The sequence below is a fragment of the Myotis lucifugus genome, unplaced genomic scaffold (assembly GCF_000147115.1).
Source record: "Myotis lucifugus unplaced genomic scaffold, Myoluc2.0 scaffold_625, whole genome shotgun sequence".
In the NCBI taxonomy this organism is placed as follows: domain Eukaryota; kingdom Metazoa; phylum Chordata; class Mammalia; order Chiroptera; family Vespertilionidae; genus Myotis; species Myotis lucifugus.
Window position 1 is genome coordinate 259,182 of NW_005871673.1, and position 18,590 is coordinate 277,771.

Genomic DNA, 18,590 nt, shown 5'->3' on the forward strand with positions numbered 1-18,590 from the left:
TTGTTCAGGGGAAACTAGAAATTTGGTAACGGGGAGATAGCAATGACACCCTGACCTGAAAACAGTTCGGGGTGCTGCTGGGCCGCTGCATCAAAGGCCAGTGACCTGAGCCTCCTAAGCAGCGACAGGGGGAAGGTGTTGATCGAAGCAGAGGATGTTTAGAGCGGGGTGGTCAGCCGCAGGGTGCGCCGGGCGTCCGGTGCATTCTAATGGGTTTTCATTTGAAACCACAAAACAATGCCGGGAGGTGGGAGCTGTGATGAGTTCGATTTTGTAACCTTTTTTTTTTTTCATTTTAAATATATTTTTATTGATTTCAGAAAGGGAGGAGAGAGAAACAGCCATGATGAGAGGGAATCATGGATCGGCTGCCTCCCGCACGCCCCCCACTGGGGATGGAGCCCGCAACCCAGGCCTGTGCCCTGACCGGGAATTGAACCGTGACCTCCTGGTTCATAAGTCAACGCTCAACCACTGAGCCACGCCTGCCAGGCAATTTTGTAACTTTTTTTTAAAAATACAACATATTAAGAGAAAAGGTGCACATACCGTACGGTGCGGAGGAATGGGGCCTCATACTGAACCCTCCCGTGAGACCAGCACCCAGAACAAGAACCACAGCACCCACCCCACAGCTTTCTCCCGGTCCCTGCCTGGGCCCAGCCTCCGTGGGAAACACTATCTTTTTTGGGTTTTTTTTTATATATTTTTATTGATTTCAGAAAGGGAGAGGGAGATAGAAACGTCAATGATGATGAGAGTCACTGATTGGCTGCCTCCTTCAGGCCCCCTACTGGGGATCGAGCCCACACCCCGGGATGTGCCCTTGACCGGGAATCAAACCATGACCGCCTGGTTCATAGGTCGGTGCTTAACCACTGAGCCACACCGGCGGGTGGTAACCGCTATCCTGACTTCTACAGTGTAGGCCCTCTCACTGGTTTTATGGAAAATAAATGAAATCACATAGTGTGTATTTTTTATGTCTGACGTCTTGTTTCACCTTTGGTTTGTGGGATCCACCCGTATCTTGGCCGTAGCGGCTAGTCCCTTCCCTAGGTGGTATGTGTTCCATTGTTGCCAGGCCACAGGTAGCCTATTCATTCGACTCTTCATGACACTCAGGTGGCTTCCCAGTGAGAGATATAATATGGCCTCTGCTCATTTTCAATAATTTGTTTTTAATGTGAAAATTGTCCCTCACCCCCACCAGGGAGATAAAGTGGCCAAACAGCTGTAACCAATCAAGGCTACAAGGACTATCAGGGAGCTCGTAAGACCAACCAACCCCGGAGGATTTGTGGTTTAGAGCTGGCAGAACAGACGGGACCACCACGTGGGACTGGTCTGGCCTCGCAGTGACCCCTCGCCTCCTTTCACGCTGGCGGTCCTATAGGAGCACCTAACGACACCCACACTGAGGTGGGGGAACCGGGAACCCACATAAGGGAACGGGCCGCCAGGGCCCCTCACCCCTTTCCCAGGAAAATCCCGAGTGTTCCTCCCCCTCAAGGGATGCCCTGCTTCCCCACTGCGTCTCAGTAAAGCAGGCGATCCCACCAGGCAGGGGCTGCCGCCTGGGGAGTGGCCGCTCTGTTCCTGCTTCAGATGAACTCTCTGTCAGGGTCAACTCTGCGCTGCCTCGCGTTTGAATTCTTTCCTGAGAGAAGCCAAGAAGCCAGAGAGGATCATGGGTGACCCCAACCCCTGGATCACCAGGATTCTTTTATGAACATCTTGTTGTCCTTTTAATTATTACATACTTAATCATCCAGCCAGCCAGACTTTTTATTTTTTTGTTAATCCTCACGGAGGATATTTTTCCCATTGATTTTTAGAGAATGGAAGGCAGAGGGAGAGAGAGAGAGAGAGAAAACATCATGTCCGTAAAGCTATTGCTAAAAGAAACAATGACAAATGTAGAAACTTTATTGATATACATATTTCTTACATTTTAATACAAAATCTGATCTTAGTTCTAGGAAAAAATCCAAGCACTTTCCACAGCCATGATTCGCTTCACAACGTCCTCTCCCTGCACACGCCGAGCTGCCCCCGTCACGGGTAAGGAACGCCAAGCGTGTCCATCACCAGCTGCACAGCTTGCAGGGGGGCCGTGATTTCCTGCACGTTGTCCCTCCTCAAGACCCAGCCCGGCTGGAGCCTGTGGGAGAACAAAGGCCTCGCATTAACCAAGTCCTTCTCCTCAAAGAGCGACCCCCCCCCATTTCTGTGAACAGGGCGGCTCCTGGCCACGTGACTGCCTGACCCGGCTCTCAGACATCACTACCCCCCACGCTCCCTCCCGCCACACCCGGCAGCGTCCCCTCTCCCTCTGACCACCTCGCAGCCGCACCCGCTCCGCTGGCGGGGAGGCCACTGTCCTGGGGTGTCCTCCTGTCCGGTTAGCAAGTCCTCGGCCCCTCGTGGCGGGCTCTCCCCTACGTGAGTTCTGGAGGAACCGGGGCTGCCCTGAGGTTCATTGGGGACTTTCCTGTCTGTGTCTTCTCTCCCCAAGGTGATCGCATCCCTCTCAGGCCTTAGAGCAGTGGTTCTCAACCTCCTGGCCCTTTAAATACAGTTCCTCATGTGACCCAACCATAAAATTATTTTCGTTGCTACTTCATCACTGTCATGTTGCTACTGTTCTGAATCGTCATGTAAATATCTGATATGCAGGATGGTCTTAGGCGACCCCTGTGAAAGGGTTGTTCGACCGCCAAAGGGGTCGTGACCCACAGGTTGAGAACCGCTGCCTTAAAGGCTAGCGAATGGGTCCTGAATCTCCTGACCCTTCATGTGACCTGTGGCCTGCTCCTCCCCCCGGAAGCACAGGCCTGACTCTCGGGGGCAGCACCCTGACGGCACCGCGTCCGGAGAGGCTCCCGCAGGCACCTCTCCTCCTGGTCAGGCTGTTTCTCCATCGGCAGACACAGCACGTATGTGAGTTACGCCGTCAGGGCGCGCGCAGGGACGCGGAGCCGCAGAGCGCACCCCTGCTTACCGTGCCACCATCCTGGCCCGGACGGGGGTTTCGGGGAGGCGGGGAAGGCTCCCGGAGCAGTTCTGACTCTGCTTGTGAAGTGTCCGCTCGGCGTCCACTCTATGCTTATGAGCTGTGAGCCTGTAGATACTGTACACGCAGTCGGCCACCTTGGACCTGCTCTGAACGTCCTGAAAGAGGAAACGCGCACTGATGGGGACTGAGAAGAACATTCTGCATTCCTTCCATCGAACACGCGCTGTGATAAACCAGCCGGCTCCCCAGGCTCTGAGGTCGGACGGGGTGAAGCATAAGCTGGTTTATAAGATGAGGATAGAGGGCAAGTGCTCCACCCTGTGCCCTGAAATCCACATGACACAAAGGCAAGAACCAGTCGGTGCCCACTGTGCCCGTTACCAAGTCTTGTGACTTCACGCCTCAGGGTTCCCACAGGTGCACAGCCCCGGCCGAGCCCGACCTCCTGCCCGACCACCACACCCCACCCTGGCCTCTTCCCTTCACACCCCACAGCCGACAGGCTCCCCGAGGGCGCGCTTCCTGCGCCGCCAGAGGGAGGTGGGAGCTGAACTCACCGAGGCTCGGCTCGGCGCCGTCAACAGAACAGCCAGCAAGCAGCAGGTTTTGGTGAAGATGCTCCCGCTCTTGTCTGCGATCTTGTCGCCCGGCTTCTCCCAGTACATCCGCAGCAGGTCCAGCAGCGTGTCCATGCAGCCGTCCACGGCGCCCACCGCGGCCGTCGTCTTCTCGTACTCGAGGAGACAGGGGAGGGGAAGGGACAGTGAGCACAGGTGTGCGCAGGAACCCCGGACCGAGAGGAAGCTCGGCCGCGCTCCTGGCCCACCTGCCGCAGGTGCGAAGGGCTGTGAGTGACCTGTGACCCCTCCCCCGTCGTCCCGAGTCCCTCTCCCAGGCGCACCTGCCCTTCCTGCCCAGCCCCAGAGCTGGTGTCTGGGCCCCTCCCGCTCCATGAAAACCCCGGGGGACAGAGCCTTCAGCTGTGGCTGGGGAGGCGGGGGAAGCTGTCCTCTCATCCCCTTCGACTGCCTGCATCTCGACAGCACAGACCTGCGCCCCCCACACCCGGGACCCTGACGCCACGGGAGAGCAGTGCAGGTGGCGGCTGCAGTGCGTCCGGATCACCTGCTGCGGGAGGAGGCCCCTGCCCTGAGACAGCGCTGGGGGCCAGGACCGTGGGGCAGACAGAAATGGTCCAGCTCAGCCCGCCTCCCTCCCACGCAAGCCCTCCGGTGAGGACTGAAAAGCTCCCCTCTCTCTAGAACGGGAGTAACAGCACCAACCACCGCAGGGCCAGTGCTCAGTAAGAGCCAGTTCCTCGAACACCCACGTCCACAGACCAGCCCGTTCCCCGAAGACGTGCAGACGCGTGAATGTGCCCGGGCATCTGCACTCTGGTGACGAGCACACGGAAACCTCACTCGCTGAGCGGACTTCCTGCGGGAGGATTTGCTCACTGGAACGGAAACCTACCTTGGCGACGTGCAGCAGGACTTGCACGGCGTAGCTGACGACTTCCATACAAGGGACGCTGCGGTTACAGCTTCGGATCAGGAGGAATATTTTGAGAATCGCCCCACTCTGGGCCATGTTCTCACAGCACAGCGGGGACAGCCTCGTGACCACCTCTGGAAGGAAGAGGAGAGACTCAGCCACACGAGGCTCCGGCCCAGCCACAGGGGCCCCGAGAGCGCCCCGGGCCCGGAGGCGGACGTGGAGCGTGACCCCAGATAAGACCTGTTGGCACAGGGACGCTCACCCAGGTGCTTCAGGGCCTCGAGGACAGCCGACAGGTGCTTGTATGTCAACAGGTGGAACAGGGCCAGGGCGGTTCTCTTGTATAGCTTGTCTTCTTCCCGAACCTCCCCACTCAGAGCTTGAAGACTTCTGCGAATGGCTTTAATTTTTGTACAATTATTCTTCTTCCTCAGAGCGTAGCCCCTCCACAGTGCCTGGGAGACAAACACTGCTTTTTAAAGACCACTCCCAGGATGCTGTAAGCTGACACTTATCTCCACAAAGTAAATATCCTCCATGAGTTTAGACGATTGATCAGACACCTGGCAACTAAAGCCTCATTCAGGTTCTAAGTCTAACAGCTAACTCAGTCTTTCTAAGAAGAAATTCACGGATATTCCGTGCACAATCGAAGTTCACTCGCTGACCCGAGGTAGCTAACTCTATTCAAAATGTGAATATACTTTTCATCAAACATACACTCCCCCCAGGGAATCTGAACAGAACATTCTGGCAGCTTCGTATTTACTAGTATGGCTTAGTCCAGTGATGGCGAACCTCTTGAGCTCGGCGTGCCAGCATTCTGAAAAACCCTAACTTAACTCTGGGGCCGTGTCACATACAGAAATTTTTTGATATTTGCAACCATAGTAAAACAAAGACTTATATTTTTGATATTTATTTTATATATTTAAATGCCATTTAACAAAAAAATCAACCAAAAAAATGAGTTCGCGTGTCATAGGTTCGCCATCACTGACTTAGTCTATGGACCAATATCAGCTTTTTAAAGGGTGTGTGACTGTTTTCAAATGGCAGATTTCCCACAGATGAATGGCAACCTCGAGTCTAGACCTACAGTCGCGGCGTCTGCAGTCGCTCACCTGGATCTTCACGACTCCGTGACGGAGCCGCTCCTGCTCCCTGCGGAGGAGGAAGCGGCGCGTGGCCGCCTGGATCACGGAGGCCGCCCTGTGCTGTCGCCGCCGCCGCTCCTGAACTTCGTGCTGGAGGTCGATGACGCTGTGACAGATCTGCATGAACCTCCTCAGCCGCAGTCTTGCCCGAAACCATCTCTGTTTAAAGCACGTGAGGATTTTACTTCTGTTTTGCGCATGTGCGTGTGTATGTGTGTGTTTTATTGATTTCAGAGAGGAAGAGAGGGGGAGAGAGACTGAAACATCAGTGATGAGAATCATCAATGGCTGCCTCCTGCACTCCCCCCACTGGCGATGGAGCCCACAACCCGGGCATGTGCCCTGACTGGGAATCGAACGGTGACCTCCTGGTTCATAGGTCGATGCTCAACCACTGAGCCACGCCGGCCGGGCTGCTTTGGTTTTTAATGTAAACTGCTGTACATGCACATGCACATTACTAATGACACAGACGTTTCAGTTGTAACTGGACACTGGAAACCGCCTCTTAGCCTCCTCCGTGGCATCGCTTCCCCCGCCCACTGCAAAGCCCTCCAGGCCACGCTGGGTGCGTGAGCGTCTACGTCTAACCCTGGACACGTGGCCGTTTCGTGGTCTGTGAATCCCACTGAGCTGCAGGGTCACTCTGCAATGCATTGTGCACGTGCTATCCTATGTGTCAGTGTATGCTAAGTATATCGTAAGTACATATGATCAGGGCTCATATCCAGAACACACACAGACTCCGATAGCACATAAAAAAATGCCCAACAGGAAAATGGGCAAAGTACATATTAAAAAAGAAACAGGCCCCCAGACTTGGCTGGGAGGAGCGTCAACGAAGGCAGTGACTTCAGAGACGAGACGTAGCTTCGTCCCCGCGTCATAGGACATCCACCTCTCCCTAAGCCGCCGCGCCCTCCTCCCGGCGATCCGGCAAAGGCTCGGTCTGATCGGACCTGGCTTAACGCCCTTGGAAAGTACTTATTAAATACAAAGGTGTGTGACACACGTCCCAGGCGCCACTGCGAGGGCTGACCTGGATGCAGATGATGGAATCGAGGTGCCTTTCCGCGCTCCTCACGGCCGCGTGGCGCCGATACGCTCTCTGGATTCGCACGGCAGCCAGGTGGTAGCGGGCGGCGGCTGCGAAGTGGAGGAGCCTGACTGTGGCTCTGCGTTCCGACGTCTGAAGGAGAAGAAAACATTGGTGACCAGACACTCGCCTCGTAAGACAATCAGTCCACGTCTACTCCTGTACATCCCGCTACCAAACTACACACATTAGCACATTAACCTTTACATGCTAACATTCTTCACACTGTAACTAAAAAGTGCGATCATCTCTAAAATATTTCCACTGGGCAATCCATCACTCAGAGTCAAGTTACATTTTGTGCATTTTACTAAATAACAGCACTTCATTTAACTGGAGTTCCCAAGAACAGCAAGTTAAGGCTTTGAATGTGCTCATTATGAGGGAAGTGTGTGAGTATTAAACTCAAAGGCTCCCGTGTTCCAGGCACAACTGCTGGAGACGGAGGTGTTAGTCAGACAATGTGGGAGCTGGTCTCTCCCGAGTCTCCGGAGGCCCAGCCCCACTGACTTCTGGGACGCTTCCTGCCTGCCGTGGCCTGGATGACCTTGACCTTCTCAATGCAGAGTGAATGGGACCCAGGTCTGTCTTACAACATAGATCAACACAGACTCCCCCACCCACTAGCAGAATGACCTTGGGCAAGTCACCTTGCCTCCCTGGACCTCGCTTTGCTCACCTGTAAAATGGGTATGCTAATGAGCACCACCTCACAGGGTTACTACCAGGATCAAATAAGTTAATATACAGCAGTACGTGTACTAATAAGTGGCTATAATCGTAGTGGATATTACATGAGCATCAAAACTTCCAAGTAAAATTTTTATTTCTTTAATAAAAGACCATCGGAACAGCAACTATTCTAAAGACTTAATGTTAAATGTTTTAAGCAGTTCACCAATTGTGGTCCACAGTATGTTTTTAAAGTGTGTGACTTTTACTGGACACAATGCTACACCGATGATCACTTTCTCCAAGGAAATGACTTATTCTGAAAGTCACTTCGAAGTTGGGTTTGAGAATCTCTTATAATTGCACATGTACGTAAACAAAAATACGCACAAATGGTATTTTGTGATAAGTTTCAATTGAGGACGGCGATGTGTTTAAATGAATGCCCTGGTAGGTCTTAAGCACGGTCTTTTGTTCCGTTTCCTGCGGCAGCTCTTTGCAGAGGAGCTGTGGTCATGTTCAGACCCACCTGCATGGCCAGGAAGTGCTCGCGAGCCCGCCTTCCACAAAGCGTGGCTCTCCATCTCCTCTGGATGGTAACCGCCGACGCCCTCACGCTCAGAAACCTGAGGAGCAGTCATGGGAGAGCAATTTCAGATCAATCTGTTCAGGAAATATTTATCGACCCGCATTTAAATAAATACCCCCATTCAAAAAGAAAGGAAGTATGTGAAAGGCAATAACAAAAGAACATAACAAAGAAAAGTGTAATTTATGTTTACGTTCTAGCACCCATCATTGCACACACACGCGCGCGCGCGCGCACACACATACGCACACACGTGCCCGCACGCCCGCCCCGGCCCCCAGCAGGGCTGCATTACCGTGCCCGCGCCCGCCTGGCCCGGAAGCGGCCCTGCACGGCCCGCACGGCCTTCAGCACAGCCAGGTACCCCTTGCGCGCCTTCCAGCCCCGGAACCAGGCTTGAATCCTGCAGGCTGCCTCCACGGCACGAGCACGCCGCCTGGCTCTGTAGCTCCTCCACGCAGCCTGCTCAACACAGAAACAGACACACACCAGGAGGTGCTCATTTACTTACTTTTTGTAAATTCGAAGAATTGAAATGCAACCCCGATGTGTGCTGTCTCGGCTCAGGCCCTCCTGGTGCCCTCGGCTCCCTCCCAAACGGGGCATTTGGGGAGATCAGTAACAGGGCCCTCAGCCAGCACCCGCTATGCCCTACGGGCGCTCGTCTCCTAGCCTCCCAGGCACTGAGAGGATGGGAGCTTCCTATGGAAGTTACGCACCTGGATTGTTAAGGCGCTGGCTTTAATCCTCTGGAACTTCCGTTTCTGTAGAAATCCCCTGGTCCACGCTTGAATGATGACAACCCTGCTCCTGATGTGTAGCCACGCGCGCCTCTGGAGCCTCGCGGACGCACAGGCGCGGCGGCGATTCTGCACGGCCACTGCGTCCCTCCCCAGCAGGAACCGTCTCCGGGCCCGCCGAGCCCGGGAGGACAGCGGCAGGGTGACCGCAGCCCTGCTCCGCCGGACGAACCTGCTGTGACACTCGGCCGTGCGGAGGGAGGGCCGGACACGCAGGGCGGCAGGCTCCCGTGCTCCCAGCATCCCTGGGGCCGTTTCCTGGAGAGCTGGTGGGCGGGTGACCGCGGCCTCCCCCTGGGAATGAGCTTCGGCCCCCGAGTGCGGCCTGGCCACTGGGCTCCAGGCAGCGTCCTGCTGAGCTCCGGGCCCGTCACAGCGGGTTGCAGGGGGCCCAGCGCTGGCGGCCACCGCACCCTCAGAGGCCTCTCCCAGCGCCCGTCTCCCTCTCGGGCCTCGACAGGCAGCCTCAACCGGTGGTGCGGGTCTGCGAGCCGCTGAGCACCGCCTTGCCCCCGCCGTCCCTCGGACGTACGACCGGCAGTGACTCTGTACGACAGCGGCTGCACTGCTCTCGGCCCGGTGGGCGGCGCGGGCCCTGTGCATCCGCCGCGAGGCCTGAATGCGGGTGGTGGCCCGGAGCCTGCGGTCGCCGTCCCTGTGTCCCCGCAAACCTCTGCAGGAAGACCGCAGGCCGAGGGCTGCCGTGGCCACTCTGCGTCTTCTCTGAACAAAAGCCACGGCTGCTCTAAACTGGAGGAAACGCTTCCGCCTTCTGACGGCTCTGAGATGCGGCTGAACAGTGATGGCTGCTGGATGCTGCTCCCGAATGCGCTCCCCCACCGCTGGGGCCGCAGAACCCGCCTGCGTACAGGCCGCTGCCTTCGAGAGCGCACAGTGGTCGAGCGCCTCTTTCTCATTTGCTCCGTGTCTTTCCTGTGTCACCCCAGGGGCCGCCCGCAGCTGCTGGTGGGAGAGACGCCACCGGTGCCTCCTGTACGCGCTCTGTATGATGGCAGCGGCCCTGTGCTGCTCCTGCGAGAGCCGTCCTGCCTTCACTCCCTCCTGTGCGGCCAGCAGGACCTCGGCGGCACCCCTCTGCCCGACACACACCTCTCTCTGCAGCCTCACAGCTCGGCCGGCTCGGTACCGCCGCTGGATCAGGACCGAGGCCTGTTTCAGGGCCTGGTACCTCGCCCGCGCTCGGTGCATCCGGAGCGCGGCCTGGACCACGGTGGCCGCCCTGTGCATCTCTCGCAGCCTTCTCCGCACCAGCCAACCTCGGACCCAGGCCTGGATTTTGACGGCTGCCTCTCGTAAGCGCAGGAGTTGCCGGCGATGCTTTGCGCGAACATTGGCTCGATACCTTCTCTGTACCCAGATGGCAGTGCTCCGGAGAGAAAGGAACCTCCTCCTCGCCCGCAGGGCCCTGAACCGCCTCTGAATGACAGCTGCGGCCAGATGCAGGGCCCTCACCCGTCTCCGGGCTCTCCTGCCCCTGAACGCAGCCTGCACGCAGATGACGCAGCGCCTCAGGCTGGCGTAGCTCTGGAGCTGCAGGCGCCCCGCCTGGGCCGCGCGGTACCGGCGCTGCACGGCTTCTGTCGCCCGCTTCAGCTGCAGGAAGTGTCTCTGCTGGCGGTACCGGCGGTAGCAGGACTGAATCAGCACCGCTGCGCTCTGCATCTGCCTCAGCGTCCGCCTCACTCTCGCTCCTCGCCAACTCGCCTGGAGAACACGAGCGGCCTGCAGGACGGCCAGGTACTGCGCACGCTGCGCCCTGCCCTGGCGACGGGCCCTGTACCTCACCTGGATGACGACGGCTGCCGCCCTCACCTGGCGGAACCGCCCTTGTGCCTGGTGCATCTTAAACACGGCCTGGATGGCAGTGGCGGCCGTGTGCATGCGCTGCAGCTGCCTCCTGGCTCTCAGGCCCCGATACGCAGCCTGGAGGTGGGTCGCGGCCTCCTTTACGTGGAGGTACTCCCCGCGCTGCTGGCGGGCGGCTCTCACACGCCGGTACCACCTCTGGATGGTGATGGCGGAGGCCCTGCAGGCCGCGTACCTCCTCCTGGCCCTGTGCGCCCTGTACCGGGACTGGATGACGGCCGCTGCCCTGCCTCGCTCCCGCGCTCTCTCTCTTCTCGCTCTCATCCTCCGGAAGGCGGCCTGTAGAGTCACCACGGCCGCCTTGGTCTTCAGATACCAGAACCGCTGCTCCCTCCCAAGGCGGTGGGCCCGATAGCGGGCCTGGATCAGACAAGCAGCCTCCCTCAGGGCTGCCCACCTCCTGCGCTGCGCGTGCATCCTGTACTGCGCCTGGATGATGGTGGCGCACTCGTGTCGCTTCTGGATCTGCCTTCTCGCTGTCCTCCCCCTCCATGCGGCCTGCAGCGTCAGCACCGCCTGCCGAAGCCCCGCATACGTCACGCGCTGCCTCCTTCCCGCAGCCCTCGCTCTCCAACGTCCCTGCAGGACCAGCGCAGCTGTTCTCAGCCGTCGGAACTGCCTCTGGGCCTGGGCCGCTCTGAACGCGGCCTGGATCTTCAGCGCCGCCTGCTGCTCCCTGCGGATCCGCGCCCGCACTTTCCAGCCACGACAGGCAGCCTGGAGGGAAAGCGCAGCTGTCCTCGCCTTGAAGAACTGAGCCCTCAGGTCTCGAGCTGTCCTGCGGGCCCGGTACCACCTCTGGATCGTGACGGCAGACCACAGCACGGACCGGAACCGCACCCGCTCCCTGTGGCCTCGGAAAGCGGCCTGGATTTTACGCGCGGCCGTGGACCGGCGCCGGAGGAGCTGGCGAGCTCGGTAGCCTCTGTAAGCTGCCTGCAGGCGGGTCACTGCCCTGAGCACTTGCCAGCGCTTCCTGCAGCTCAGCCGTGCTTGGCGCGCGCGGTAGGCCCTCTGGATGACCAGGGCCGCGCTGCGCACCCGCAGGAAGCGCCGCCGCGCCTCTCTCATGCGGAAGCAGGACTGCAGGGTGACGGCGGCGGAACTCTGCAGCCGCAGCTGCCTGCGGACCAGGTGCCCCCTGGCGAAGGCCTGCAGCCGGATACAGGCTGCCCGCACCCGCCGGTACTCTTCCCTCCTCCGCGCGGCCGTCTTCAGGGCCCGGAACCTCCGCTGGGTGAACAGGGCGGCCGCTCTTAACCGTAAATACCGTGCACGGGCTTGTCTCATCCTCACGATGGACTGCAGCTGGACTGCGGCGTGTTTTAGGCTCAGAAACCTCCTTCTGGCGATGCACGCGCGGCAGTGGGACTGGATCTTCACCACGGATGTGCGGGCGAGACGGAACCTCCTGCGGGCCCGCATCCCCCGGCACGCAGCCTGCAGCACCAGCACCGCAGCGCGCGTCTCCTGGTAGGACGCTTGGGCCCTCCTGGCTGCAATGTAAGCGCGAAAATGGACCTGAATCACGAGGGTGGCGCTCTTCATCTTCCTGTAGTTCTGCAGCTGTTGATGTTTTCTTACGAGCGCCTGCAATCTGATGACCGTTTGCCTGAGGCTTAGAAACCGAGCTCTCTCTCGTCTCATTCGCCAATACGCCTGGAGCACGCAGGCCGCCCGAGTCTGTGTGCGCCGACCCCGGGCTCTCGCGGCCCTGAAGGCGGCCTGCAGCCGGAGGGCGGCGGCCTGAACCTGCAGGTAGCGGGCGCGCTCCGCCTTCCCCTGCAGGTGCGCGCGCCAGCGCTGCTGGATCGTCAGGACGGACGCCTTCTTCCTCTGGAACAGCTTTCGGGCTCGAAAGCCCCGAAATCGTGCCTGAATGAGGACGACGCAAGCTCGGACATGGCGGTATCTCTGCCTTTCCCTGTGCGCCCGGTACCACGCCTGCAGGGCGGTGGCGGCCTTCTCCTCCCGGGCCCGCTTCCTGGCCCGCCACTCGCGGAAGGCCCGCTGCAGCGTCACCGCAGCTCTCATCTGGAGCCGCTGCTCCCGGCGCCGCCACCTCCGGAAGGCAGACTGGATGACCAGGCACGAGGCTCGGAGCGCCCGGTAGCTCTGCTGGTCCTGTTTCCGCCTCACACACGCTCGCCAGTGCCTCTGGATGGTCACTGCGGCCCACAGGTGGCGTTTGTAAGAAGCGACGGCAGCCACCATTCTTCTCCGAGACTGCAGGACGACGGAATAATGTCTCAATCTCAGAAACTGCTTCCTAGCGGAACACCTCCTCCAATTCCTCTGCAGGAGGTAAGGAAGGACAGAGTAAGGGACGTCACTTCTGTACTCGGCACACTCGAATGGATCAATTTTTCAAACATAGTGCTTAAAAATGAGCACGTTAAATTAACACACAATACATTTTTGAAAAAGATACTTGTCTCTTTTGTGTGTATTTTGATTTCTACATTGATACAGCTATAGCCAACTCGCAAATCCTTGTCTCAATCCTAATGAAATCACCTAAAACTGGGAACAATGCAAGTATTCTTCAACAGATTAACACAGAATCAAAACGTGACACATCCATGCAGTGGGCGTGGAGTGGAATGACCGGCCCACAGGCCAGCACGGCCGAGGGGAGGCCTGAAAACCTCCAGGAAGAAGACACAGCAGAGGCGACAGGCAGCCTGGGTGCCCCTGTGAGGAGAGCGGGCATCGCCCGTCTGTGTCTGACGCTGCACACAGCCGCTCACAGGTGGCGGGAAGGCACACCACAAAAGCGTCTGGTTTATTCATTTTTGTAAGAGTTTGCGGCGAATGGATGACACATGTCAGGAAGCAAGATCTCAAAAGCTCCCGAAATATGTGCTGAAGTTAATACCAGATAAGATGTAGAAGTCTAAACGACAACTATTTAAAAGTTGGTCGTATTTCACTTTCCTCCTTTAAAAGTCACTGAAACTTCCTGAATTCCAAAGCGCCAGGATGCTCTACCTGAATCACCGATGCCGCCTGGCTCTGCGCCTTCTCCAGCTGCGCCTGCTCCGCCCTCAGGACCGCCCTCCGCCGGCAGAGTCTTCGCCAGCGCCTCTGAACGGCCAGCGCGGCCTGAGCCTCCTTCCGCAGCCGCCGCCTGGTGAGGAAGCCCAGCACAGCCGCCTGGATGATTCTTGCAGCCTGGTCTCTCTCCTCAAAGCAAAACATTATTAAACAATCACTTGAGACCCTAGGTTATTATTTGTAAGAAAATCATTTGTTAAATACTAATCAAATTCATCCTGGAAATCAAACACCCCCACAGTTGCGTGGGACACGCTCGTAGTCGGAGTTGGAGAACGGGCACCCTGGGCACGGAGAAGTGGCCGAGAGGTGGACGTGCAGCTACGGTTACGTGATGCAGCTAAGACTCCGAGGGATTTCGTAGGAGAAAGACCACAGACATGCTTGATGCCTCACAGATCGTCAGCCATCACTGTAAAGGCACTTAAATGTGGTGGCTCTCAGATTGTGGTCCAGTAAATTCATGCTTAACTTTCAAAACGGGTGCATCGTGTGGGGGAAAAAAAGGTGGAAAGACCCTAAAATAAAGATGCTCTACAGAATAAGGCCAGGTTGCTTGGTTACAATTTGAACAAAAGAGTTCACAGAAAGGGAGAGGAAATGACCCCCTTAGCACAGAGCACAGGCGGCGGCAAGCTCCGGGGTGCGGAGAACAAGCACCAGTGGGAGAGGCGCTGCCAGAGCCGCCCGAGTCCCTGCCGCGGCGGCAGGACCCGCCTGCCTGATGACGGGACACCCAGGCAGAGGCTACACATGGTTCCAAACTCAGGAAAATACTTTATGTTCCTGCAACTTTTTGTCCTTTTGGGGCCACAGGGAAATAAGAACTAACATCTGTACCCCCTAGGTCCTAAACATTCTGAGAAATAAAACTATGGAAACCGAAATGCTCCCTTTAATAACAAAAGACCAACTGGGGAGCTTCGCAGACAAAATGAGCGGCTCCCTGAGCCCCAGCCCCAGCCCTGACCCCCAGCACCAGACACGCCTGCTCCCTGGAGGCAGGGGAGAGTCCAGAGGGAGGGCGGGGCCAGTCAGGAACCCGTCCATTTCCCACACATTTACGCAGCGGGTACGTTACTCCATGGACCCTGCAGCCGAGGGAGGCAGGGCGGGCAGGCGGGAAGGCACATCAAATACAGGAAACCGGGAGTTAGACGGAAGAGCCATCCCCAGCTCCCTGCACTCGAGCATCAGAACTCCCTGTACCTGATGGCGCTGCAGGTCTGCCCTCAGCTTGTACTCTCTCCACGCCGCCTGGATGCGCCGCGCAGCCCGGGTTTCCCTGCGGAGGTCCAGCAGCCTCGCGCAGAGGAACGACAGGTAGGTGACAACCACCTAGGAGGAAGCGCGAGATGCAGATGGACAGCGGCAGGCCCCTGGGCCCGTCCCAGGGCGTTCCTCCCGGTCCCCGGGGAAGAGGCTCCTCCTCCCGCACCTTCTCGTCCGGAATCGTGTTTGACATGTCCGCGTGCTGCACCATAGCCGGGATCCCGCCGAGGTCCCTGGCCGCAGAGCTCACCAGCTGGAAGTTCCTCCTCTCGTTTTCCAGGAGCTCCCGGTGCAGCTCGGGGGCTTTCCCTGCTGCGAGAAGACAGCGATGAGACGGCTCTGCCAACGGGCAGGCCTGGCACCGCCAGCGCGCGCCACGCCCACCGACCATCGGCACTGACCCAGCTCGAGGGCTTTCAGGGACAGGTCCAGGCAGCTCTCGTCCGACTCGGACGAGGAGTTGAGGACCACGGAGCCCGACTGCGCGCACTCCACGGTCTGCGAGGTCTGCTGGCGAATGGCGTCCAGCGGCACACAGCGGGGGTGATAGTGGTGGATCAGGTAGCACAGCACGCGGCCGTCCGAAAAGGACACGGTGAAGTTCTCCACCTGGGGGGGAGGGGAGGGGAGAGACGGAAAGGGGTCAACTGCCTTTTTCTTTTTAATCCTCAGCAAGACTGACTTGAAGACACGGGCTACACAGGAGGAAGGACCTACCCTGACGCTGTAGAAGGCACAGACGGCCTGCACCCACTCCATCAACAGCCTGATGCTTTCGGGACGCTGCTCCGAGGAGTCGCTCGGCCTCGTGTCCGTCTTCTCACTGAGAACAGCGTCCGCAGGGCGGGAGCGCGCAGGCGTGCTTCTCTTCACCCTCCACGTGCGCTTCAAGAAGTCGATTTCTTCTTTTAACTCATCTAAATTAAGAGAAATGTCCACCTGAAACGTAAGAGAATATAACTACCTTAGTCCTGTAAGAAGGTAACATGCCTTCGATAGGGTATCACTCTCACCCACAGAAGCTAAAGACCAGCATGTCCGCACGGAGGCGATGGAAAGGGCGGGGGTTCCGTCCACGGGGTTTCGGGCCACACCAGCCTGGGTCCCAGGCTCATGTCCACGTCCCACCCCGGATGTGCCTTTCCCTTCGGTTCCTTCTCCTGGGGGTGAGGTCGAGGGTGGGGGCTGTGAGGTTAGCCCCGATCCTGGGACAGCAGAGCAGCTGGAAGTCACAGTTCCCACTGTCGGTCTAGTTGATGGGAAGACGCGCTACCTGGAACGCCAGGGCTATTTTCCACAGCAGCGCGAGGGTTTTCTCCCGGTGCCTGTCCACAATGTCCTTGGCCAGGATCGCGCCTCCTGCAGGTGAGACAGCCGTTAGCACTGCGTGGGGCCAGGGCCCTCGGGGAGCGGCCGCTCGGGCTCCCCCTGCTCCCGGGCTCCCCCTGCTCCCGGGCTCACCCTGCTCGTCCTGTAACGGGACCCCGCGGGACCGCAGGGCCTGCAGAGCAAGCTCGACGTTGTGCATCTTCTGGAGACGGCTGATGGCCTGCAGAGCAAGCTCGACGTTGTGCATCTTCTGGAGACGGCTGATGGCGGGGATGCGGAGCTGCTTCGAGAGGTCCCAGTTCCGAGTGTGATATGAAAAGGTAAGGGGAAAAGCCTCATTTAAATATGGTTACCACCCGCACAACCCTCCCTCCCCCAAGTTAGAGAGTTAAATATGGTTACCACCCGCATAACCCTCCCTCCCCCAAGTTAGAGAGTTCTGGGTTAGAAAGACTCTAAAACATTCTCCTGAAACTCTGTCACTCCAGTCAGCACCCTGTAGGCCACGCCCGCCTTCCCCGCAGGAACTGGGTGCTCACAGCCGATTCTGAGGCTTCCGGTTTGATACGGAGGAACGATCGTGCGATTTGACGCCAGACCCCGAGTTGTACCCTAATTCCAGGGTAAAAGCGGGCAGGCCCGTTTCCTTCCTCGTCCTGCTTCTCCTCGTGTGGAGTGAGGGCGGTGCTAACACTGGTCTCGAATGCTATCCCACTGGTGCGACCACTGCAGACACTTACCCTGACGTCTGACGCCTCCCCACCCCCTGTTCTAGGCACCGGTGGTTCCTCCTCTCAGAAACACTGTGGACAGGAGGTGGTGTCTGGGCCTAAAACTGACCCCATCTTCCCAAAAGTGTTGCAGATACTTATTCCCATTTTTTAACCTAAATTCATTTCCAAACATGAAAAAGCAATGAAGATTGTGCAACTACAGGAAACAGTGCTTTTAGAACATTTCAGCCCATTCCTAAGTAGCCCGGTTCTGTGTCTTATACTCACACGAGGCGCACCCCGCACTGCAAGTCCACAGCGAGGTTCGTGACGGCAAAGTCAAACTCGTCCAGGGGCGTCTGGACGTGGCTGACGGGCAACCCCAGCCAGCTCAGGTGGCGCGACAGGTCGCCTTCCCCGCTGAGGAAGCCTCGCGAGAACGCCAGCAGGACGTCTCTGCTAGCCTGTGGGGAGCCAGCGCAGGCGTCAGACCCCACTCTCTACACCATTCAAACATGGCAGCCTTCAAACATTCACTTAAATTAATATCTCTCTCTAAGAACGAGCCGTGGTTGGCTATGCGCCTCTAGGAAAGACCTCCCCACAGCAGAGGCCTGGGCAGCCCCGTCGGCTCACCTCCAGGTTAGAGCAGGGCTGGCGGCTCGGTCAACCCACAGACGGAGGGGAGCCGCTGGGAAGACCCGCTGGGCACGGCTCTGCCTCCCCCCCGCCCCCCTCGAGAAACTCGCTTCTAGAGAAAACGCGTGACCGGGGCCAGCCCGAGCCTCGGGGGCTGTGCAGCCACAGACAAGACGGGAGCCGCACCTTGAACTCCGCGTCCTTGCAGAAGAGACAGGGGTCGTGGTCGATGAGCCGCGAGAGCTTCGCGCGATCCAGGAAGCAAACCAGCAGCAGCAGCTTCTTCAGGGTGAAGGCAGACAGGGCTTCCTCGTGGCCTAAAGGGGAGCACAGCAAGTGAGCGGTGAGCCTGGGCCGGACCCGTTCCCCGTGACCGTGATGTTCCCCGTGACCGTGATGACGACAACGACGTGTAAGAGTGACAGGAAGTCGGCATGAAACGCGACGGACGCACTGGACGCACCGACTCACACCAGGGGCAGGAACGGGGAGCATTTCCAACGCAGGCGGGAGGGGGAGAGGCACAGAGGCACCAGTGCTTTAGTCCACCTCCCTCCACGAATCCTAACGAGCACTATGCTGCCAGCACCAGCCCAGGGGCCATGCGTACAACAGACACTCAAGCAGATACGACCTCCACAGGCTACAACCCCGGAGGGGGCGAGGGCGGGGGGGGGGGGGGGGGGGCCCCAAAGGCGTGAGGGCCCTCCGGAAAGAATAGGGGGAAATTGGGGTGGGGGGGGAAAGGCCCCTTTTGGGTTTCTCCCACGGGGTTTCCAGAGGAAGAAGGAAGACCCCCTCTCTCCCTCTTTGAAAAAAAAACGTTTAAAAAAATTTTAATTTTTTTAAAATGGGGAAGAGGG

At 58.1% G+C, this 18,590-nt stretch overlaps 1 protein-coding gene across 1 annotated transcript in view; it reads right to left on the reverse strand.

The window, feature by feature from the left end:
• Positions 1–1,899: 1,899 nt before the first annotated feature.
• The window catches only part of ASPM (abnormal spindle microtubule assembly), a 32,548-nt gene continuing 15,857 nt past the window's right edge, over positions 1,900–18,590 (reverse strand). The window contains 20 exon segments of the mRNA XM_014447197.2: positions 1,900–2,164; positions 3,005–3,174; positions 3,577–3,753; positions 4,493–4,647; positions 4,779–4,971; positions 5,641–5,832; positions 6,713–6,862; positions 7,971–8,067; positions 8,326–8,492; positions 8,750–13,012; positions 13,709–13,903; positions 14,984–15,112; positions 15,213–15,355; positions 15,448–15,655; positions 15,764–15,985; positions 16,320–16,405; positions 16,508–16,595; positions 16,644–16,709; positions 17,373–17,552; positions 17,914–18,044. Coding sequence (XP_014302683.1) covers positions 2,059–2,164; positions 3,005–3,174; positions 3,577–3,753; positions 4,493–4,647; positions 4,779–4,971; positions 5,641–5,832; positions 6,713–6,862; positions 7,971–8,067; positions 8,326–8,492; positions 8,750–13,012; positions 13,709–13,903; positions 14,984–15,112; positions 15,213–15,355; positions 15,448–15,655; positions 15,764–15,985; positions 16,320–16,405; positions 16,508–16,595; positions 16,644–16,709; positions 17,373–17,552; positions 17,914–18,044 — 7,118 coding nt within the window. The 3' untranslated portion in view covers positions 1,900–2,058.